Source organism: Tenrec ecaudatus, chromosome 1, assembly GCF_050624435.1.
Source record: "Tenrec ecaudatus isolate mTenEca1 chromosome 1, mTenEca1.hap1, whole genome shotgun sequence".
Classification (NCBI taxonomy): Eukaryota; Metazoa; Chordata; class Mammalia; order Afrosoricida; family Tenrecidae; genus Tenrec; species Tenrec ecaudatus.
In genome coordinates, this window is record NC_134530.1 from 178,078,255 (window position 1) to 178,102,990 (window position 24,736).

The 24,736-nt window shown below is 49.7% G+C and overlaps 1 protein-coding gene across 1 annotated transcript in view; it reads right to left on the minus strand.

The window, feature by feature from the left end:
• Window positions 1-1,484: 1,484 nt before the first annotated feature.
• The window catches only part of FAM78B (family with sequence similarity 78 member B), a 100,458-nt gene continuing 77,206 nt past the window's right edge, over window positions 1,485-24,736 (minus strand). The window contains exon 2 of the mRNA XM_075564373.1: window positions 1,485-5,989. Coding sequence (XP_075420488.1) covers window positions 5,467-5,989 — 523 coding nt within the window. The 3' untranslated portion in view covers window positions 1,485-5,466. The remainder of the gene's footprint in view (window positions 5,990-24,736) is intronic.

The window sequence follows — 24,736 nt, forward strand, 5'->3', positions numbered from 1 at the left end:
AATAAGAAGATAATGGGATATTTCCATGAACTTTTTGAAGCCCCTCCTATAGCGGGCGACACCGACCCAGAGAAGTGACAGAGTTGTCCCAGGGAAGCTCTCGGCTGAGCCCACTTGCCCAGGGCATGCTGTTTCCCATCTGCGTGCCCACACAAGTGTTGGGGGTGGTCAAAGGACCTTGCCTGTCCTCCGGCCACCTAGCCGTGAAGGCCTTCCGTCTGCAGCTGTCCTGCTGGGGGAACTGGAACCAGATGTACTCAAGACTTCAAAAGAAATCAGTGGCAATAAGACTCCAGGGTAAAAATATCTGCGGGCACCCAGCTTGCTCACTCAGCTCCCTCTCTGTCTAGAGATCATTTAGGCTTAATTATAGAGTTCAGGCGTTCATTGGGCTTTTGATTAATTTTCTTTTCTGCTCCAAGAGTGTGTGAGTATAGTGGGTCTGTGCGTGTGTGTGTGTGTGCGTGTGTGTGTTTACATCTTTCTTGGCAACTCAGTTGAGAGCTGGCTCCGGTGATGTTTAATTGTGCCCTCAGTTCTAACAAGAATGTTCAATGTGCCAACCGGAGCTCGGAAAGTCATTGTCTCCCCTGCCACCCTCTCCCAGCACCCTCTTCCCCCCTGGGGCTGTCCTGCCCGCCTGGAGGGAGGGCAAGTGGCAGGGCCTGGCTCAGCTGGGACTTCAGCGGCAGGATGCATGCTCTCCTCCTCCTGTTGTGCACATGGTGCTTCAGGGCTTCGGAGACCAGGCAAGCAATGCCCTCTCCACTAATTACCAGGACCGTGCTCACAGCCACAGGGCGGCGGTCAGCTCACCCACACTGCAGCCCGGACAAGCAGTATTATTAGTATTTTTTTATGGGCCAACTTCTCTGAGGATTACAAGGGTTTCTGCATAGGGAACCTACACTCATTCTCTCATTTTTCAATCCATCCTTTGTAGGTGAAAGTGACTTGCGTTCTCCTCTCCTCCCTTTTCTTTTGTAGCCTTTAGTGGGGGAGCGTCCCTGAGTAGTAGAGTATGTGTTAACTGAGAGGTCAGCAGTTCAAACCCGCTGGCCACTGCGGTAGGGCTCAAGATCTGGCAGGCTGTTTGGGAGGAGATTTGCAGTCGTTGGAGCTGCATGGCCAGTTCTACTCTGTTCTACAGGGTTGCTATGAGTGAAATTTGACTCACCATTACTGGCTGTTGTTCTATTAGCAGTAATAGGAGCCCTGGTGACACAGTGATTAAGTGCATGGCTCTTAAACAAAAGGCTGGCAGTTCAAATCCACCAGCTGCTCCGTAGAAGAGTGCTATAGCAATCTGCTTCCATATAGATTACAGCCTGGGGAAACCCTGTATAGGGCAGTTCCATTCTGTCCTCTCGGGTGACTGAGAGTCAGGATATTGACTCAATGGCACACAACAAAGACAGTCATAACAGCATCACACTCCACTGAAGACTGCACGTGGAGGCCCTTTGACAAGTAAAAATCACAGTTGCTTTTATTTCACTGCTCAGAATTGCAGATTAGAACATGGTTTTGACCTACGAGATCCATCTGGAGCACCAGGAAAGACAGAGCTGATCACAGGTCCATGGAATGAGTGGAGGCTCGTCTCCAACATTTCCCCCAACTGGGGGTCAAATCAACACACAATGTATACAGCATAGTCCCAGATTAAGAGTTCAAATCAGTGGTCTCAGATAAAAGGGACTCTGGAACATTTGCTGTTTGACTTAATAGTAACAATTCCCCCTATTAAAGAATGGATTTGTCTGTCGCTGGCTTTTTAGGATAACTGATTTTTGGTCAATGACACATACAGTAGGGTGACAGCAATCTTCCTGCCTGCAGACAAAGAAAGGGCTGTGGCTTCCTGGGGAGGGAGACTGTGCAGTGGAGATTGGGGAGACTGGCGTCGTCTCTCACTCTGCTGCTGATTAAGCATGTGACTCTGAACAGACAACTTCATTTAGTTGGACCTCAGCTTCCCCTGAGATCCTAGACTGAGCGCTCTCAAAGGTGACCCTACTTAAGGAGCTGAGACCTTCTGAAATGCTCTTTTCCAGCGAGGAATTCAAAACTTTTGTGTCACCAAGAAACCACACGTGTAGATGTGTTTGGAATCAAAATATAATCTTTAGACCACCCAACTAAAACCTAATCAAGGCACTGAATGTGTCCGTTGAAAGTTATGGTATCTGGTGTCAGCCTCGGGTACACTCAGGGGAAGGCAGGCCTGATGGGAGGGTAGAGGTGACCCCAATCGCGACCTCACAGTGAATTTCTCATGTTTGACTGCCTCTCATTTGGCAATATCCTGACGAAGCTGAAGAGTCATGATCCAAAGATCAGAGAAAGGGAAGAGACTGCTTCCCTGTAAAGCAACTATAACTTTAGAATATTTCTCTGAAGGGCAATGGAGAGTTCTGCCAGGTTGATTTCAGAATTGAGAGACCCAACTGCAGAGTTCACAGTCATCTCATTGACAATCATCAGATTGTGCATTTGCACAGTGCTCGAACTTTTATGAGAACAGTCCCAACTACATTTCTCACTTTGTCATTGCATCATTTTCCAGAAGTGACTTGGGGTCATTTCTTTGAAAACCCTGAAGAATGTGAGTTTTCAGGGACGAGGGAGGAACGCTAGTTGTGCACGGTGCAGCTGTCTTTATCAATACAACCAGTCCTGGGGTTAGTCTGTATCTAAGTTGAACTTGCCCGTCAGTCAGGACAGTCAGGTACAGTTTGTATCTAACATCAGTTAGGCAAATGTTTGTTACGTATCGTCTACAGGAATCTCAGTCACCTTCGCCTCGATGGCAGTGGAGAGTTTTTGGGTTGTTTCTGTGCATAAAAGCATTAAAGAAACACTTGGGTGTGAGGTTAACATAACACTAAACACTTTTAGCACAATAACAGGTAATAATAATAATTATTTTTTGATGCACGTTTCAAAATAGTTGTGGACTCCTAGCTGGAAAATATTTCAGAAGGTCTTGGCTTCTTACATCATGTCAGCTTTGAGATCTCTCAGTCTATGATCCCAGAGGACATGGAAGTCCAACTAAATTATGCACCTTGACTCTTCAACAGAACAGGCTTTATGCAGGTTGGCTCCTAACTATGGGTAGTGAATAAGTCAGACGTGTGTGACCCCACCTGTACAGAGATGCCCTTGAACAAGTTTGGTTATCCGTAAGTCACATCTTATTTTAATGGATAAGGGAGATGAAAAGACAGAAATCTAATGTAGGATTTTGGAATGTAAGTAATCCTCATTAGTGTATTGCTTTAAGACATATTTGGATTAAAACTATTCATGTATATTTGTGTGTGTGTATAAAATGTGGGACACACACAGATTAGGGTTTAAAGGTTCCTCATACCACCCCGACCTTCCTGAAGAAAGAGAAACTCTGTCCTTTGTGAATTGGACTGCAGGGCCAGAATCCATTTTCTAGAGCTCCGTAAGGGTAGCATGTAACTTCTGCTGTTCCCAGTGCGAGTGTGAGAAATAAACCATTTGGAACTTCAGTCTCGGAGGCCTTGGGCAGGGCTACCTCTCCCATTGAAGCTTGGGATGGGATGGAAGAATCCAAATGGAGTGCTGAATTATTTCTAAGTGGAATGTCTGTCACTGACCTGTCACTAATGATGTGTTGTTATAAAGAGCACAGCTTGCCATCAATAACTGATCTATAAGGGAGCGGTTGATGCTGGGGATGGGGTTAATATCACATAGCTCAGAGTGGGCCTGTTAATCTTCTCATGGGGATATACACCATTATTTGGGTCTATAACCTGAAAGAAATTAGACACACTTGCATTTTAAATAAAAAATAACCAAGAAGCCCTGATATTCCTTCATTTCCAAACTCTGGTGGGAAACAAGATTTTTTGTTTGTTTGTTTTGCAGCAAACCATTGACTGTAAGAACAGCTGTGAACCTCCACTCTCTCATCTCTGAAATTAGGCTGGCAGGGTCTGCTAAAACAATCTACATGCCATTGCGAGAGTTTTTACGATAACTGTGAATGGGGAGGTTGGGGAAAGAGAATCCTTGTACAGTTGAGAATAAAAAGAAAGCTCCTTTCTTGGGGGAGATTTAAGCTAGCAGAGAGGGGGTGGTGGTCCATATTATAAAGACAGGAAACGCTTTTAAAAGTTTTCAAAAAGTTTTTGACTAAAGGAAACATGATCTCCCATCTTTATTTGGTTGGATCTCAGCAATACAGGTTTGGTTAGTGTGAAAAGCTCAGATTTTCATCAAAGCGCCCTGAAATAAAACCGTGTGAAGCAGTTTTTCACAAATACTCAAACAGTTCGAGTTGAGCATCTGTGAAACAGAGCCAAAATAAACACGTATGTATCTGCAGTGTGTACCGTGTGTGCACAAAGGCTACATGACATAAGCAGGCACCGTCGGCAGATCTGCTAGTAATTATGCTCTACGCGTCCTTGCACATACGTGTGTATGCACATGTGATTGTGTTCTAGGTGTTCAAATCATTCCGAAGCTAACGACAACCAAAAAGAATGAAGGTGCTATTCATATGTGTTGGAATGTTCTCGAAACCCCTACGTGGACTCATGGCTTATAAACAATGATCTTTTTGCAAATTTAGGGCTGGTGATGGGACTAGAATAAGCAGCTGTAAACAAAATCGCCATTCGGGTTTCACTAAAAGAATGATGTGGACCCCCAAATAGCAGAGCCACTTCAGAATGCGGCAACTATGCACCCATACTGTGATGGAAAATACTCTGAAAGGGCAGGGCAGACGGAACGATCGAGTTCCCAGGGTTTGGTTCACATCAGCACCGTGGACAGCGCCCAGGAGGCTGCTGCAGGACCGAGCAAACGCAAGGTCTCTGCAGTTTTCTAAGCGTTTCTCTCAGCCTAAGGAGTGAATGGATGATCTGATGATCAACTGAGAAATGTACAGGCATCAGTCGGTCACACTGTCTTCTTTCCTCACCACCCATTATTCCGTTCCCCACCCAATCTGCATTCAGCCCTCCCCCCAGCACCCTCCCGTCAGACAGGGGGGCTGTCTTGTGAACACCTGGTGTGGATGTTTTCATTCCCGCTTTGAATGGGCTGGGAAGCAGCACTTGCCACAGGCACTGTTTAATTTCATTTCCATCCCCTGCGTCTCACAGGAAAGAAATGGTCAATAGTTCAGATAAAAGAATCATCCTGGTCAGCTCCCGAATATGGCTACTTGCATGGGAATCGCAGCAAGTCTGTCCAGTCAGTGATTTCTTTTACTTCTAAGAGGAAGGAGTTTCCTAAGGATTGTGGTTCTACCACCCAAGAAGCCGCCCTACTCATCACGGGCGGCTGCAAAGGCTGACAAACCAAGAGGTCTGCTTTGGCTCAGAAACTCAGTTTGGCTCCTGCCACCCGGGCAGCTTGCTCACTGCGTGTCTCAGCAGAGTGTGGTCCACACCCAGTCAGGCCAGTCTGCTTCTACTTAGGTGGGATCACGACCAGGGGTGGCCCCCGCCTGGGCCTCCACATGAGGACCTGGGCATCGTTGGCATTGGGCTTCACTAGTGCGTTCGGGGGTATGGGTTCCATCCGGCTCAGGATCCGGGGCTGCTCCTGCTGAGTCCTGCCCACCAGCCGGGCCCGCTGCCCCAAGAGCTGAAGAGGGTCTACCTCAATGTCCACCCTCATCCTCCACTTGATGGTCTGCAGGGTGATCCTCTCCTTCGTGGTGATGTTCATGGCCACCAGCCATGTCGTGAAACTTTGGTCCCTCTTGATCCTCGTGAGCAGTGGCACATTGCTGTCACTCACTGGCACTGCCCACGTCACACTGGGGTAGAAGTTGTCATTCATGCTGACGGAGAACCTGGAGATCTTGTTGGTGGGGCCCACCAGGGTCACAGTTTCTGTGGTGTTCCCGTACCATGGGTAGCTCACCCCATCGGAGTCACTGATGGCTTTTACTCTCCCTTCCCTCAAGTCAGGCAGTTCCCAGCTTGACCTGGCAAAGCAGAAGAGATGCACAAGAAAAGAGGCTGAATGAATTTTTCGAACGCTGGAGAGGTGCCCACCACTTAACTGCCACGATCAGCTCGGCTCAAAGGGGAAGTTCGGAGGGGGAATGCGGGTCACAACGCTCTATGTTGTGTTGTTTCAGGATGAACAGAAACAAGATAACACACACACACAAACAAAAAAAGCAATTCCAAAGCAAGTTAAATATAACCACGGCCAGCTCAATCAGAAGCAAGTAGCTCACAGGGACAGCTGTGAGACCCACCCCACACAGAGGCATCATCTGGGAGGGATGGGAGGGTGGGGTTGTAATCAACACATCAGAGGCAGTCCACTGCAAGCATGCCTCTGTGGGCTGGTGAGAAGAGTAATTGAAATCTGATGTACTTGGAAGGAAACATCGAGAGAACAAGGAGGGCGGAAGGAGATAAAGGTAAAAGTTACACTGATTTCTTAGAAAACAGTAGACTTTCTACACAAGATGGTTAATTAGTTCTAGTTAGCTGGCAATCTGACATATAGAAAACATATGCACAGAAATTCTAAAATAAGGAGATAATGGTCACTCCCAGAAACCACCTCAATAGGGGAGCTGTGCTGTTTCCAATATGCTGCTTTTCCATTTTTTTCACGTCCAGCCTGGGAGCCCCCGGGTTTAGTTGACACGCTGGCCACTCCAGCACCTGCCTAGCCTCCTGCGCCCCCCAGCTTTGTACAGGAGGAAACATGCCCCACCCGTAGCCCGTGTTTCTCTTCCCTGCCAATCATTCTTAGTACATTACTTCTTTTAAAACTTTTGAGCATTTACTCAATTCCAGCCACAGTACTAAGTATGTGGCGATATATTAGTTAACCTTCCAAACATCCCACAAGACAAACAAAATTTCATTTCCACTTTACACATGAGATGATAGAAACATATAGAGGTCAAGGTGTGCGCGGAGGGTCCTACAGACAGTCAGAGTTGAAGCAGGAAATTGTGAGACTCCAAAGTCCGTGCTTCTGATCACTATGCCATCCGGAAGTGCTTCCGAAGTCCCCTTACCTGGCTCTACCAGCAGCGCCCAGAGCACTTCCCTGTGAAGGGAGCTGGACTGGGTGCCTGTAGGAGCAGAGGTTTAGTCGGCAGAGTCTGGTTCATATATCCACTCCTGGGCTCAGGAATGATGTTTGGTAATAATGCATAGGAATTGAATAATTAAGACATTCATCACATGGAAGAAGCACGCCAGCCTGTCTGACCACAAGGTGTAGAAGGGACCAGTTATCAGACATCAAAGAACTAAACGTTATATCAGTGGGTGGTGCCCACCTTCCTGATACAATCATGGAAGACAAACGTGTACATAAACAAATGTGGTGAAGAAAGCTGATGGTGCCTGGCTATCAAAAGATATAGCATCTGGGATCTTCAAGGCTTGAAGATAAACAATTGGCCATCTAGTTCAGAAGCAACAAAGCCCATATGAAAGAAGCACACCAGTCTGTGTGACCACGAGCTGTCGAAGGGATCAGGTATCAAGCATCAAAGAACAAAAAATCATATCATTGTAAATGTGGCTGAGTGCAGAGTGGAGACTCAAAGCCCATTAGTAGCTAACCGGACACCCCTTACTGAAGGGTTGTGGGGAGGAGAGGAACCAGTCAGGGTGCAGGGTAACAATGATAAAACATATCACTTTCTTCTAGTTCTTAAATGTTTCCTCCCCCTACCCCGCTATCATGATCCCAATTCTACCTTACAAATCTGGCTAGACCAGAGGATGTATATTGATACAGATGGCAACTGGAAACACAGGGAATCCAGGACAGATGACTCCTTCAGGACCAGTGGTGAGACTGGCGATGCCTGGAGGGTGGAGGGAATGTCGGGTAGAAAGGGGGAACCAATTATAAGAATTTACGTATAGCCTCCTCCCTGGGAGATGGACAGTAGAGAAGAGGGCGGGGAGGAGACGTCGGACAGTGTAACATGACAAAATAATAATAATTTATGAATTATGAAGGATTCATGAGGTAGGAGGAGTGGGGAGGGAGGGGGACAATGAGCAGCCAATATTAAGGGCTCAAGTAGAAGGCAAATGATTTGAGAATGATGATGGCAACAAATGTACATATGTGCTTGACCCAGTGGATGGATTGTGATAAAAATTGTACGAGCCCCCAATAAAATGATTAAAACAAAAGACTTTCATCATCCAAATGACAGTGGCCTGGCTTGGCATACAGTTCTTCCTATTGCTAAGTAGAAGCAGATGGTTCACAGCATTGCACCAATGGCCTAAAAAGTGTTGTGGTGCTGCTGCGTTGAGGTGATGGTGATGACAGCTCAGCGTTCCTTGCTGTCATATGTGGGGAGCTGGGGAGATCTGCCTCCTGCTGGCTTCCCAGGGCACTTCCTAGTCTAGCCAGCCCCAGCCTGAAGTGAAGGCACAGCTGGAATGCCTGGGGAGGAGGGAAGCACACAGCTGCAAGCTGCTTTTCTCTGGTCCTCGTGCGCATGCTCACAGCTGGGAGCAATGGTAGTGTGTCAGGGGTGACAGAAACTGAGCACCAGGAATGGCCTTGTCTCAGCACCCATTCTGCTACACATGCCAGTGATAGTCATGTCATGGTTCCCAGATCATTCCACAGCATTTATTATTGGAAAAAAGGGAGTCAATGCTGTATGTGTGGGATTATAATCACCCACAGGTCAGAGGTTGGTTGGAGACCCAATCTGCTTGGTGGGTTTCTAAGACGGCCATGCTGGAATTCATTTGATGGCCTGGCAACAGGGTGGAACCTTTCGTGTTTCATCTCAGGTGCAGTTACCAGTTCCTGCTGGCCTTTGGGTCTCTCTGCAGTATTGGTAGACAAGGAGTCCTAACAATGCGAATGGTACTTTTCCTCCAGTCTCAAGCTCTGTGTCAAGAGGGTATGCTGCCTGGGGAATTTGGCCTTGAGTGGATGTACTTCTGACTCTATGACAACTGGCTATTTTGGCATGGTCCATTTGGATACTTGGTCTACAGAGATTTGACTGTTCATATTTTTACTTCATGTTCTTCCTCAATGTTATGTGCACAGACTCGGGCCAAAGGTCTCTAGAGGATAAGTCTTAAAGGAAAAGGCACAAAACTTAGTTGGATTCAGATTTTCTCAAAACAGAGATAATGCAAAAAAAGTTATACTTCAGTGAGAAGAAAGATATACTTGTGTTAGAAGATTCTCTAAAATGAGGGGATAAAGCAGGCTTCTTAATCCGAACAAAGAAATCCAGCCAAGTGCACTGACTGGGTGTCACAAGTCTGGGAGGCTCTGCATTAACCCGCTCCATGCTGAGGGCTCTGCTGTGACTGCTCTTTTGAGAACACTTCCTGGGCTCGATGTGTGTTGTCCTGCACCACTCCAGTGATCCCCTCACTGAGAGAGGCTTTCAGTTCGAACGTAGCCACAATTCATCATGCCCAAGTCCAATGGACAGGAAGTGGCTTTCCTGTTTCACAGGTGGCATGCAATTGGATTTCGTTTGCTGAAATCTAGTGTGCATTCCAAGGCAGAGTTAGGCCGATGAAACATGCGACTTGCTTATGCAGTAGTCAATTCTGTTTTAGAAGGCCCTTTAAAGTTCTGAGAATAAGTCACCCTCTGATCAGTTGAAGGGACTGTGTCTTTTGAGTAGAATGTTGGAGGCACTTCAAAGTCCGCATCCTTCAAACCAAGGTCACCATCTTCTCCCAAACCTGACCTTCTCCCCATCTCTGCTGCGGACTGATCCCACTCACCCACTCTCCCAGGTTGGAGCTGATCGTCTCTGACTCTTGATGCCACAGCTGCTGCTCCACGACGTCCTGTGAACATTTTGTTTCTGAAGTAGTATGTGAGTTTAATCTCCTTAGCTCCAGCCCAATTCTTGCTACCCTCATTCCACCCACACCCTCAGCATCTTACCTGGTCTACTGTAGTGGACCATAATTGGTTGCTCCCATTCAATCCTGATCGATGTTACCCAACGACAACAACATTCAAACACGGTGCCCTAGTGGCATAGTGGGTTATGAGTTAAGGCCGCTAACCACAAGGTCAGCAGTTTGAAACCACCAGTCACTTCTGAGGAGAAAGACGAGGGTTTCTACTCCCATAAAGGTTTACAGCCTTGGAAACCCTTCGGGGCAGCTCTACTCTCTCACGGAGCTGCTGTGGGTTAGAATAGACTTGAGAGAGTAAGGGAGTGTCCAAACAGGGGCCCTGGTGGTCCTGTGGTTGAAGTGCTTGGCTGCTCATGGAGAGGTTGACAGTTTGGACCCAGTTACTCTGTGGGAGGAAGGTGTGTCAGATTTACATTCTTGGAAGCCCTCTGGGGGCATTTTCCCTCTGTGCGTACCGGGTACTGGGTTGCTATGAGAGGGCATCGACTTGGCAGCAATGGTTAGTGTTCAAACACATACATTTTGACCCTGACTTTTCTTTCCCTAACACTCTTCCATGCTCCTCTATGTGGCCATCTCTGTCATCACCTGAGACAACATTTCAGTTTAATAGGCCTTTTCATGATTCCCTCCCCACACTCCACACCGTTTCTCTCCTCTGCTCCCTTGCTTAAGATGCGGTGCTCTCTGTTGTACTGTTACTTCCCTTTCAGAGTATCCGACGACTCGTCCTTGGAGGACAAATTCCTGCAAGAAACTCTGTCTTTTCCAGATACTCAATTTTGCCAGATCATATTGTTATCACTATTGGCTAATTTGTTTTCAACCCATCGTTTCCTTGAGGGTTGGGAAGGTGGCATTTAGTTTTGAATCAGTAGTGTCTAGCACAATGTTGGCACGTGACAGTCTTTGTTAAAGGAATCTATGAATACGTGACTTGGATCATGTTCATGCTGATGCACCTGAACTTGGTAGAACATGCCGACCAGAAAGTGCCTTCTCAGTTTTACACTTCATGTATTCACTCACTTTTTTTTTTAAAATCTCACATCTACTATCTGGAATCTATGATTAAAATAGCACCATGCTTTACGCTGAACATTATTTACCCGTCGAGAGGGGTGGGAACAAACCGCATACAAATGAATGTGAGTGAATAAATGAATACATTTAGCGATTACTTAAGCCATCATATACTTACAGATGAACAACGAGGATTTTTACACAGACTCCATGTGCTACAGGAATTCAGAGACGGAGGCGACTACAGACCGTAGCCAGGGGAAAGCTGTGTGGAGGATGGGCAGTGAACTGCTGAGAACAGGGAGGGAGTGAGGGGGAATAAAGAAAGTGATTTCAATGGACAGCCCTATCGCGGGCAGAATCAGGAAATCAAGCATGCACACGGGTGCCTTGGAAACAGTGATGTGACCACCTGAGAGGGCTAGTGCTGCGAAGAGTGGTGACAGGCTGGGCGGGCAGCATGAGGTCAGTGTGTGGAGTGCCTTTGATGACAGGCCGAGTGTTAGGTCCAGAAAGAGGAGTCAGGAAGGAAGGCGAACTGGAGGGCAAAGGGGAGGTAATAAAGACATGGAGGCACATCGGCAACTTTCGGGGGGAGATTTAATGAGGCCTCCAGCTAGGTTGGTGGCAGAGGGAGGCTTGAGGAGGGGTCTCCTAGAAGATGCTCGACAAAGGCCGATTCTTTAAAGGATGGTCACTGATTGCCGAGAGTCATGGGAGGAGATAAAGTAATATAGTCCATTAGTAGAGAGGCCAGGTCAAGTGACTGAGGGGTGTGTGTGTGTGTGTGTGAGTGTAGTAATTCACAGAGGTAACACGGTAGCTATAACGATTTCAGACATTCCACCCGCATCACGGCACCCACCCGCAGCAGCCTGCAGTGTACAAAGCTCCGATCCTTTCATTAGAAAGTGGACCTTGGAGAGTCACGTCTATCTCTGAGCTCGAGTTCTTTACACAGAACATGACAACTGACACACGCTGCCGCCTCCCTACTCTTGTTTTGTCTTCTCTTTCATTGGGCATGCTCTCTGAGTCTCCACTGCTGGGTTGGCTTCATCTCTTGGCTTCTGAACTCTGGAGGGCCCTGGGCCTTGACTAGCATTTCCTGGGGGATCTCACCCAGGCCCACGGCTCCCGGCGTCTCCTACACTCAGAAGACTTTCCACTTTCTACCGCCCGCCTGGGGTACTCCTTGCTCCAGACTCATACACTCAACTGTCCACTCCATCTGCTCCAGATGCGCTTCTCAGCTTCCATCTGCATAGTCGGACCCCTGAGTTCCGCCCCCTTGCCGAGTCTCCTTCTCCTGAACTTTTCTTAAGTGAATGGCAGCCACTTCCTTCCCACTTCCCAGGCCATATAAGCCTCGGAGGAACTCTTGACCGCTTGCTCTCATTTTATGTACTACCTATGTGAGCAATTCCAGTAGACACCAACGTCAAAGACACCATAACTCAGCTACTTTCCACCACCCTCGTTGATACCCTTCTGGTCCAATCCACAGTTAGTCGCCTCTACAATAGCCTGGTTCCCTTGCGAACTTCTCGGCCCTCTGCCCTGCTCTATTCTCAGCATCCGTGTGATCCTATCATTCTTCTGCTCAAGATGCTCACAGGGCTCCCAGGACACCTAGGAGCAAAGCTTAGTCCTTGAAGCGGTGCCTGTGCCCCTGCATGATCTGACTCCCTAGTTCCTCTCTAAACTTCCTCCTTTGATCCCTCCCTCTTCCCCACTCTGGCCTCCATGGCAGAGCTCTGTGCATACGTCAGAGAAGTGCCCACCTCCAGGCCTTTGCACTCGCACTCATTTTACCCAGAGCATTCTTCCCTCCCAGATCCGAAAGGCTTGCTTCCTCGCCGCCACTTTTCTTGAGGACTTGGAGGTTCCTTTGCTGATCTGACCTTCCGCGGATTGCCAGCGTTGTCTCCAGAGCTGCCCCAGCACGCCCCACCCGCTGTCTCTGCTATCTGTTTTCCCCTAGCACCTTCTAACAGACAATTCACTTATTTTGCTTAGGCCTTGTCTCCCGTCAGCTCACTCTCAAAGGTAATCTCCACGAAGGCAAGCGTTTCTTATGTGGAATCACTGCTGCCTCTCTAGGATCTAGAGTCGTGCCTGTCACCGAGAGTGAGTTTCAATATATTAGTTGATAAATAAAGAAAATGTTTGGAAATGTTGATGGTAACGTATGCACAAGTGTGCTTAACACAGTTGAATGATGGATTATAAAAAGAGTTTTAAGAGCTCTCCAATAAAATGATTTTAAAAATATTAGCTGAATAAATAAGCATTGAACAGATGTGGAATGAAAGATGGCAGGGTGGGGGAGGGGGAGTCAGCGCCTTTCAATCTGGACCCTGCTGTTTGTGGAATTGACCCGATATCGGGAAACTAGGTCTTTCAGGTAGTTGCAGAGTTGATTCTGGTGCTTAGGAGAAAATCAGGGGTAGAGCTGTGAATTCAGCTGTGAATGCATCGCTTGATGGGACGGTGATGGCTGGGCCCTTTGGGTACAAAAGAGAGACCTGAGGAGCCTTTTTAGAGACCTAGAAGAGCAGTCTCTAAAACAGACACATTCCCAGCAAAGCAGGGGAACTAGTTTCCAAAGTCCAGAGAGGAGAAAATTTCAGGGATTCAGCAGTATGAACAGTCACAGTGATCCAGGAGAGAGGGGTTAAGAAAGAGACATCAGCGTCGGTCAGGATCGAGACAGTGGCAAAGCTAGGTTAGTGGGGTCATTCCATGTGGGTGAAGAAGACACACAAAGACAAATTCAGAGTTTAGGGAACCCCTTCAAGACATTGGAAAATCAAGACAAAGAGAGCAAAGAACTGGTCTAACGTAGTGGTGGGAAGCAGGCTTCCTGGAGTCAGGCCGCCTGTGTGTGGAAACCCAGCACTAGCACTTGCTAGTTGTGCAAGCGTGGACCAGTCCCTTAGCCTTTCTGTATTGGCTCCCCCGTCTGCTGGAACAGCAGTAAATACCAGTCTCTATGTGACGCACTTGGGTGAAGAAGGGAGATGACAAAAACTGAGCACGTAGGACACTAGGCAGCACAAAGTACGTGACATGGGCGTTCCGATCCTTAGTAGGTCACCGAGCTGGGGCAGGCTTAGGGAGAGAAGGGAACCCTGGCGTGTGCACACGCCAGACAGCAGCCCTCAGAGGCACGGACACTCCATTCACGAACCAGAAAACAGGTTCAGAGTAAATTGACCAGAGTCGCATACTGGGTGGGGCAGAGGCAGGATTCGAAGCCAGGCCTCTGTGAAAAGAGCTCCCTTTTGAGTCTTTGGGGATCATGAATGGAGGAAGCACCCAAACTGTCCTCCAGAGACCAGGGCATCAGCCCCAAGGTGACAGCTGGCTGACTTCAGACAAGTCACCCCTGTTGGCCTCAGGCTCCTCATGTGCAAAATGCGGAGAAAAAGGAACTGCAGGCCTCCCTGCCTCTGAGAGCCCTTTCAAAGACCAAAGGCAGAGGTGATGTGAGAGCAAATGCTTTGTAGACTATAGCACACTGTCAATATTAGTTATGTTCTCATCCCCTCCTTCTCCAACCACCTTTCTCCACCCCGAGATAAATAGAGCACTTTCCTTTTAGACGATCAACTATTGACCCAGAGCTCACAGCTAATAGACTTGCCAATGGACCTAATAAGGAAAGCATCGATTATTGCAACCTTCAAGCTTTTTATTCAATTTTTTAGAAGAAAGGCAAATTCTAATCAAGCTCCTGGCAAGTGCAATCTTCAAAAAAGCCATCCCTGGGTTAAAGTTGAGGCTCCAACCAGAGCCGGTCAGTCTTCCCAGTGGCCATGGAGAACAGAGCAGCCCCTCTGGGGACCCCCACTCTTCTCACATTGAAGTTCTTCATTACTGGACATATGGCAGCCCCATTCATGGAGACAGGGGTGGTCAGGGGCATGACTGATACTGGTGTCCCCCAAGTTTGTGTGGGGACCTGTGCATGAAAGGAAGGGAGCTTCCACACCTGGAAAGCTTCAGGTGAGCCACTGAGATTTAGGACGGTGCTGTCTTTAGGCCTGGGAGAGAGGAACCCCTGGCTTGGCTCTATACTCCAGAGGACTCACTCTGCTATCTTCTGGCCATATCCCTCCACTCTGGACTAAGAGGCTGTGCTTTCCTGGAGCCTGTATCCCTCCTTATAGACTACCCCCAAGGCACCTGGGATCTCAGTAGTTCACCCCCAATAGCCCAAACTGTCTCCAAGGTCTATGCAGACCTCCTTCACCCCTAGCTGTCTTCCCAAGGACACCCATGTGTGCGTTCCTGGGTGCAAGGGCTATCCAAGTGTGGCCGTGTATGGGGCTATCCATAAAAGTTGGCTACGTGTGTTGGGTGTCCACATGCATGAGTGTGACCCCTCTCAATAAGCTACAGAGCTAGGGGTGAGAAGAGAAGTGGTGTGGCCAGGGGCAGAGGTCGGCTCTTCCGATGCTGCTATATCCTGGTCAAGAACTTTGAGGGGCCCAAGAATTTTTAATTAGGCTCTGGCCTTCCAGGTTGTTACATAGGTGGGCTTGTTAAGGTAGGGGGATACAATGATTTGGTTTAGACTGGGAATTGGTTTTACGGCACCAACATGTTTGGCATGATGATGTACCCTTTGCTTGTACGCTTAGCTTGGAGGCTGTCAGACAAGGGGTGGGGAGAGTTTGAGCCATAGCTCTGACACCCAGGGCCACTTGTGGGCCATTTCAAAAGGGGACTTCTCTTTGGCGTGTTTACAAACCACCCTCACAAATCACATCCATTGCTGTCACCTTGACTGGCACGAGGTGAGCATCAGTATAGATGTTCTGTTATAGCAAGAAGAGCTTGCTCCAGGTCATATGGCTGAAGGCAGAGCCCACTAACTACCTTAAGATCTACTAGTAAATTACATGCTTTCCTGCAAGGCGTCCCTGGGAGTCAACGAATGGCCCCAAAGCTCTGAAATGAATGACCCAAGACATGGATGGTACCAGTGGATTTCACCGTGACCATACCAGCTGCTAAGACCACAACATATTGGAGGTGGCCAGCCCTCCTCTGTGGCTACTCAGCTTCCTCCCAAGCCCCTGGGCCTCTCCAACACCCTTCAACTCCAACGGTCATGCTCGCACAGCAGGGGTCTCCAGGTCTTGGGCTGGTCATCCAGTCTGACAAAATCACTCCTGATTGTAGCTGAAACGCGCCTTCCTGAATGCATTGTTCTGAGAGCTCTGACTGCTGTGTTGAGCCTGCTCTTTCAAAGAATACTGCTGTTAACCTCACGGCACTTAAAAAACTAAGCCAGTTGCCGCTGAGTCGGTTCTGACTCATGGTGACTTCCTGGCTATCACAGTTGAACTGTGCAGCACAACGTCTTCAATGGCTGTGAGCTGTTGGAAGTGGATCACTGGGTCTTCTGTGAAGCCTCTGGGTAGTCTCAAACTGCTGACCTTTCTGTTGGCAGCCGAGGGCTCTCACATCCGCACAAGTCACTCCTGGCACTCACTATTGCTCTGACTCTCACAGACTATAACTTCACAGGAGTAGAAAGCCCAATCTTTCTCCCAAGGAGCAGCTGGTGGTTTCAAACTGCTGACCTTTCAGATCATAGCCACCTAGGTTCCTCACCATAACCCTCTAAAAAACCCACTGCCGTGGAGTGGATGTGACCCTATAGGGCAAGACAAACCTGCTCTGTTTCCAGGACTGTCCTTGTTCATAAGAGTCTTTCTCCCTAGGAGCAGTTGGTGGTTTTGAACCGCTGACCTTACAGTTAGCAGTCCGACGCTTAACCACTACATCCAGTCACTGTTTCTATGGATGTACCTATGCAGGATTTCATAAAAAGATCATACTAAAAGAAACACCCCAACTCCAACAATGGCACAGGAATACAGGGGGAACCCTCAATAGAAAGCCGGAAATAAGAAAAGATGGGGTAAATTTAAAATGGCGCAAAAGGGCTAACACATGATAAGGGGTTAACTTTCAACACGACCACATCTCTCCAATGCCCTCTGTCTGACCTCAGGCATTACCTGATCTTCAAGTTTCCTTCCCAAGGACACCATGCTGCAGGGGGATTCTAGCTTTGTCCACACATGCCCCCTGCCCCCTCATGGGCAGGCTCAGCTTAGCTCAGCACCTTCCCCTTCCCTAACTCTCCACAAGGGGCTGGAATCAGAGAACTCCTGAGACAGAGCAGACCTGCCCATAGGGTTTTCGTGGCTGCGATTTCTCCAGAGCAGATCCCTACCTAGCTCTTTCTCCCCAGAGCCAGTGCGTCCAGTAGGTTCGAAACCTCAATCTTCTGGTGAGTGGCTCCTTAAGAAAGAGGAGTCTGGAGACAAGCCATTTTCCAGGAGCAGGCGGTGCAGGGTTCCGGGCTGGGGAAAGTGAGCCCCAGAGGTGGACTCGTGGGGGCCCGGGGGGAGCTGGGTTGTGAAGGTCACTGCCAGCGGACAGCCCTCAGCCACTCAGCCAGCAGGGCCTGGCCCTGCACTGGCGCGCCCGCCTCCGGGTTCCCGGCGGACGGTTGGCTCTGCTTCGTGATTACAGTGTAAGTGTTAAAATTAGGCTTTCCCTCCTCCTGCACTGTTTATGTCAGACTCGGAGAAGCCTGTAAATACTACCCTCCCACCGCCCCCGCCACCCCCTTCCTTCCTGACCACATCCTTGCTTTTTGGCACGCTGGGAGGGATTTTTTTTTTCACATAGCAGGAAAGATAATTTCCAGTGCTTCCAAAAGTGGAATCTGAGCTGGGAGAGGCTCTGGGTTTAAAGGGGAAGGGCTTCTCTGAGACCCCCACTTTGTGGGGCTGCCTTACTGCCATTTGTCCAGACCCCTGCCTCTAAGCACTGGAGACAGCCCCTCCCGGCTAGCTTGACATCAGGTAAAGACCTGTACCTCCCTGGCCCCGGCTGGGCTCTCAGAGGCCCCCGGCCTGCCCGCTGCTGGCCAGATTTCTGAGTCACATCTGAGGGTGGGTTTGCCCCATTGCTGGTGCTCAGCTGCTTGGAGTAAAATGCCTCTCTGCACACAGAGCGGCAGCAAAGGCAAAGGATCACATGCTCACTACCGCCGAGTCCACGCTGCCTGTGGCAACCCTGCAGGACAAGGTAGAACTACCCCGTTAGTGTCCTAGACTGGAGCTCTCGACAGGAGCCAGAGCCTGGTCTCTCTTGGAGACAGCTGACTTTGTGGGTGGCAGCCCAACGGGCCCCTCCTCCGCCACCAGGGTTCCAGACATGGGGAAAGCAGCTGTTGTGAGAGCTGACTCATGGTGACCCCACGGGTCTGGGCGGAACTTGGCTCGGTAGTCTGCTCCGTGGCGGATTTGCTCAGAGGGAGACCGCCAGCACTCTCTTCTGAGGGGCTTCTGGGAGGACTCAGTCTTCCTGTCTTTTGTTGGTAGCTGAGCTCAAAGACTGCTGCGCTTGGCTTAGTCTGAGCGTGGCTCCGAACAGGTCTTCGGACGGTGTGTGGTCGTGAGCATGCTGTCCCCTGGCCCGGTGGCCAGCCCTTTTGGCCGTGCACTGATCGCTGGGCTTGGCACGGTGGAGAGCCTTGTCACCTCCTCCAAGCTGTCAAAGCCCAAATGACAGTGCCCGCGCCTTCTCAAAGGAGCCCGATGAGAGCACACAGGCACTGGCAGCAGGAGGGGGGGCGGGTCTGAGGGGTGGGGGTGGAGGTCAGGGAGGACTCACACGGAGAGTGGGGCTTGAGTCGGGTTCTAGTTGCCATTGAGCCACACTCTGGTCGGGGAGGGGGAGGCTGTGTGGAATCCTCTCCACTCCACTGGCGTGCCTCTGACCCCCTTCTCCTCAACCTGGATGGAAGTGTCCCTTCTCTATTCCCACCTCCACGGTCTAGGCCATGTTGTCTCCCGAGGATGATGCGGAAATCTTCTCCCTGGCCCCCTGCTTCCAGGCTTCTGGCCCCACAAACAGTGAATGTGCCTTTGTAAGAATGCAAAGCAGATCATGCTCATCCTTCGAAAGAATTCTACAGCGAACGACCATTTTAACAATCACGCGCGCGCACACACACACACTCCCCAATGACGGCTTTCTGCACTGTGCCATCATGGCTGCATTGTTCGGCCACTATGACTTTAACTTCATTTCTATCACCTCTCGCCTGGCTCTTTAAGTTCCTGCAAAACGGACTGTTCTCATCCTTGAACAAGCCAAGCCCCTTTCTACCTCTGGGCATTTGGACTTGCTGTTATCCTTGACCTTGAACACAAGCCATGTTTTCAGATGAAAGCAATACAGTGATTATTCCCCAGGGACGAGCTGCTCCCCCCAGAGCATAGGACCCCACACCACTGGTCCTCTCTGGGTTTTGAAGCCAGTCAAAGTGCTTCTTTGGAGCGATGCTGGGCCTGGTCCCCATTCACTGTCCTCTCCAGGAATTTGGTCCCACCTGGTTGAGTCTCTTACACCACCCATCCCACAGGGGAGCTACCCCATTGAGGTTTCTGGTTTGCTGGCCATCCAGCTCCCAACGTGTGCCTCAAGTGGAAGAAGACACTGTTCCCTGCCTGCACACTGCCTGGGCCCCAGCCCCCAAAGCCAGGCCTCCCTTCTGCTCCCACTGGTATCTGAACCTGGCAGCTCCTTTGATTCTATACAGGCCTCTGGCAAAGGAACATCCAACCCCTTTCTTTCTTTGCATTTCCCCCCTTTGCTGCTTGCCATTGACCGGGAGGAGGTGTGTTCAGTGACTTCCTTTTTGCGTTCTTCAAGCAGTATTCCTAACATGGAAGCCTCTGGTGGATTCCTGGAGGAGGAGACCTTGGAGTCTCCCCACTGACCATCCTTAGTGAACGGTCACGGGCTGCTTTAGCACACAGAACCTGCACATTTAACAGTTCATTGCAAAGACATGACTGGTTTTTGTAAGTAAATCTAATTGAGACGACCGGTGGGACTCTGAATGGGTCCTGAGGTGGAGGATAGCAAGTGGGGGCTACCCTGTCATCCTTGGACAAATGGACCTATTTCAGCCTTGGAGACCAAGCTCAGAACTCAAGATCTCTTCAGATTTGTTGGCCAAGGCAGGGGTTGTTAAGACTGATTCAATTATGGGAAAGAATCTCCAAGTCGAGAAGATATTGATTACACTGAGGTAGTGGATGGACTTTGGGTCTCTGCTCATGTCCTTCCTCAAGGCTTTGTTCTAACAACTTGATATTCTGTGATGCTCACCCTGTGGCTTGATCGCTGAAGACAAAATGGGTGCACAAGCAAATGTGAAGAAAGCTGATGGTGTCCGGCTATCAAAAGATATAGCATCTGGGGTCTTAAAGGCTTGAATTTAAACAAGCAGTCATCTAGCAGGGAAGCAACAAGCCTAGATGGAAGAAGCACACCAGCCTGTGAGATCATGAGGTGCTGCTGGGATGGGGTAACAGTCATGAGAGACCAAAACAAACAAAAACATATTGTTGAGAATGAGCGGGGTTAGAACAGAAACACAAAACCAATCTGTCAACAATGGGACCTCCTCTCACAGAGGGGTCCCAGGGAAGGGATGGGTCAATCAGGGTGCAGTATGCATCAGTGAAACACACAATACTCCTCCGGTTCTTGAGGCATCTTCACCTTCCGCTATCATGGCCCCAGTCCTGCCTTTCACTTTGGACTAGACAGGAACATGTGCACAGGGACAGAGAAGAGATAAGAGCTCACGGAATCCAGGAACAGGAATGGGGGTAGTGACACCAGAAGGGGAGGGTATAAGTGGGGAGAGAAAATGAGGAAGGGTCAACTGTTTGTGATGATAGGCACATAACCACCACCACCCCCTCCAGGGGGATGAAAAACAGAAACCGCGGGGGAAGGGTGATAATGGTCAGTATAAGATATGAAAATAATAATTTATAATTTATCAAAGGGTCATGGGGTGGGGGGAGGGAAAAAAGAGGAGCTGATACCAACGGCTCAATAGACAGTTAATGTCTAGAAAATAGTGATGGCAACATATGGACAAATGTGCTTGATACAATTGATGTATGGATTGTTAAAGGAGCTGTAAGAGCCCCAATAAAATGATCTTTTAATAATAACAAAAGAAGATATTGATAATGACAAACCGTCTGCAAGAGATGAATAACCAAAAAAGTTGAGATGAATAACTAAAAAGCCAGTTGCTGCCTAGCGATTGCAACTCACGGTGACACTGTCTATGTCAGAGTAGAACTTAGGCCGTAAGGTTTTCAGTGGCTGATTTTTTGGAAGTAGATTGCCAGGTTTGTTTTCCCCCTCCTTCTGAGGTGCCTCTGGGTGGATTTCAATCTTCAACCTTTCAGTTAGAAGTTGAGGGTGCTAACTGTTGGCACCAGCGGGGTCTCTAAGAGATGTCAGGTGCTATCGAGTGGGTCCCAACCCAGAGGCACCCCGTGCACAACAGATGGAAACACTGCCCGGTCCTGCACCACCCTCACCACTGCTCCTAGGCTCAAGTTCAAGGTGCAGCGACCGGGTCAATCGCCTCATGCAGGATACCTCTCCTTTGTCGCTGCCTCTCTGCTTTACCAAGCGAGCTGAACAGGAACTAGCTAAACATTTATCAGACGAATGAAGGAAAGATCTAGAGCAGGTCTCCTGGGCACGTGTCCAAGGGGCTTTGCCAACCACTGGTATCAGACAGCAGTCTTTCGCGTCTCCTGCTTCACAGCGACCTTGACATCCTAGAGAGAAGGGATGAAGACCAGGATGTGGCCTCTACCATTTTGTTTAAAGCTAACGTTTCTGTCCACAGTTGTCTGATGCTCATTGATCTCCAGATATTGCCCTGCCAGGAGAAAGGAGATTGTCCCTTTCCATTCCACTCGTCCGATCAGCTAACTGACAGAAGGACTCACTGGGCTCAGGCAGCAGCACCGGGGGGGAGGGGGGTTGCTTTGGGGAGCTGGAACGGGGACAGTGGGGGAAGTCTGAGAGACCAGGGAGGAGCCCACAAAGGCCTAGATCTGGGTATCTGACTCAGGCTGCATCTAAGAAGGAACCCACGGATCTGGGCATCAGAGGTCAATGCAGAGACTGGGGTAGGAGTTTCTTAGCCTCAGAGTTCTGGTGGGGTCCCACATCAGGAAACCAGGAAAGAAAAGTCAGAGCCAGAGATGCGTTTCTTGGAGCGAGACAAGGCCAGGGGAAACAGAGTTGTAACAAGACTGAGATGTTCCAGGCAGGCAGCTGCAGGGATCTCAAAAGTTGGGCATTACGAATCGTTTTATACTGATGTTAGCAGCTAATATTTAGTGCGGGCCTATCATGTGCGAAATCTTTGGCCAGATGTGTTCTAAGTAGTCTTAAAGTAGGGTCTATGTCACTTGCTCTCTTTGCTTGGCTGCTGGGAAGAGTAGAAAGCAGGTTGGCTTCATGAAAGCTACATAAGGAGGGAGGCCCAAACCCCCATCCCAACTACGAGTCAATTCTGACTCACAGAGATGCTATAGGACAGGGTAGAACTGCGCCTATAGTTTTGGAGACTGTAATTTTAACTCACCTCACTGATGCCAAGTCAGTGCTGATTCATAGCTGATGCCTTGTGGGTTTCGGAGACTGTGACTGAGTAGAAAGTCCAGTCTTTCTCCCATAGAGCTGTTACTGGTTCCAAACTACTGCCTACCCTGCAGATCGCTGCCCAACGTGTAACCACTACGCCGCCAGGAAGGAAGCCCCATCTTTCTCCTGCACAGCTGACTGGCTGGTGGTTTTGAACTGATGACCCTGCAGTCGGCAGTCCAACGTGTAACCACTGCACCACCAGGGCTCCTAAGGAGGGAGGCAGACGCCCAGAAACAGCAGGGGTTGGAGTGGTCTGGCGGCACAGACGTTTGGAATCAGTTTACGGTTTTCGATAACTTACGGTTCCATGCGTTCCTCACGTGTCACCTGTCCCTGCATGCCAAGCCGCACACAGCTGTGGGGACTAGCCACTGCAGGGAAGGGGGTGGAGGGCAGCAGGTGAGGAAAGCAGCAGCTCAGTGTGTGTCCAGGTGACAGACCAGCTGCTGCTCAGTTCCAGAAGGGCTGCCGGGCTGCAGTGTGAGGACAGGGGGCCACACTGAGGCACATGTATCCACACGGGCATGCACTGAACCAGAGGTGTGGGGTGATCCCTGCGATGTGATCAGGTGGGGATGGACCGCCCAGGGAGCGCCTATGGCAGTGCTTCCCACACCTGCTCTCCGTCTGCCCAACACCGCTGTGTATTACCACCCCACTTTGCAAATGAGGTTAGGGGACCAAGCTGAGATCAGGCAACTGACGCATCATGAAGTCAGTGTTCTCACGCGAGCAGATGCCTCCACAGCTCCGCAGACCCGCTTGGTTCCTCACAGATGGAAGCACGGAAGCTACCATTTCTTCCTTCCTTTTCTTTTTTAATGCCTGAGTTTTCATTTCATGTTAGGATGCCAAGATCACACAATTTTTTTTCATGTTAACCCTTCTCTGAAAGTGTTTACCAGCCACCATGGAACTGATTCTGACCCATAGTAGCCCGTGTGGGTCAGAGTCAATCTGGGCTCATAGTTTCCAATGGCCAACATTCCAGTACGTGGATCACCAAGTGCTCTCAAGCACTTACTGTGCACACAGGGGCGCCATGCCAGGTGCGCCACAGGGGCGCACTCATTCCGTCTTCACAGTGGTGCCCGGGAAGCAGGCGTGCCTGGCTCTGTCTGGCAGATGCAGCAGCACAGACTGAGCGAGATTATGAGTCTGGCTTCTCTCAGCCGAGCTAGTAAGTCCCAGGGCAGAGCTTTGAACCTTGGGGAAACGCCATGCCATCTTCCTCAACTCAGTGCCTCCCACGTGAGGACTGTGTTGTGTTTCCAATGTTAACAGTTTACGTGGTCTCGCCTCACCTGCTTGCTTGAGTGATGAATTCACTTAACGCGTACTTTTTCAAGCTCCTGCTGCAGCCTAGGCAGCGTGGAATGAGGGGAAACAGAGGTGAGCAGACTCCTGTCCTTCAGTAGATTTCAGTCTGCTGGTCAACCTGGGGGGCACCGTGATGAAAGAGGAATGTGAGACGTGTGCTCAGAACAGAGACCAGTCCAGGGATGCGGAGGCTGGAGAGGGCCTGCCTGTGTCTGCGGCCCCCTTCCGCACCCCGGGAAGGAGGCACAGAAGCCAGCCTCGTTCAAGAAGCCCAGTCTGCGCGCGCTTTGAGCTAGTTTTGCTCAAGCTGCTGGTCATTGCCATCAAACCGTCCATGCGACTGGCTTTGCTCCTGAATGAATGACTTCTGCCCTGGGTGACTCTGGTGCCAGTGTGAGCAGCCAGCGGAGGCAGGGGGTGGCAACACAAGCCTCTGGAAGGTCACGCTCTTTAGACGTTCAATTGAATCCAGGAGCTTCATGACTCGTTCTCTGGGAGGAACCCTCAAAGTTTGTGGGAGTGGACATCGATTCAGAAGGAAAACTAGCATCTAGCCAGCCTGCCCTGCATCACAACAGCCTGCCCTACATCACGCCTGTCCACCTCTTCACCAGAACTTCCTGGCCCTAGATCACACCTGCCTGGCCCTAGATCAGACATGGTTACCCCTACGTCACACTTGGCTGGCTACAGATCACATCTGCCTGGCCTGAGCTCATACTTAGCTGGCCTAGATCAGACCTGCCTGACCCATCAGGCTTCTCACTTCTTCCCAAAGGACTTTTCCCATGCTGGGTGGACCAGGAAAGGCAGAGCTCTTCGAGTGAGAAGATCTAGTCCCACTTCTGATCTGTCATTCAGTTGTGTGGCTTTGCCGTCAAGGCGCTCTAGTCCTTGGCCGC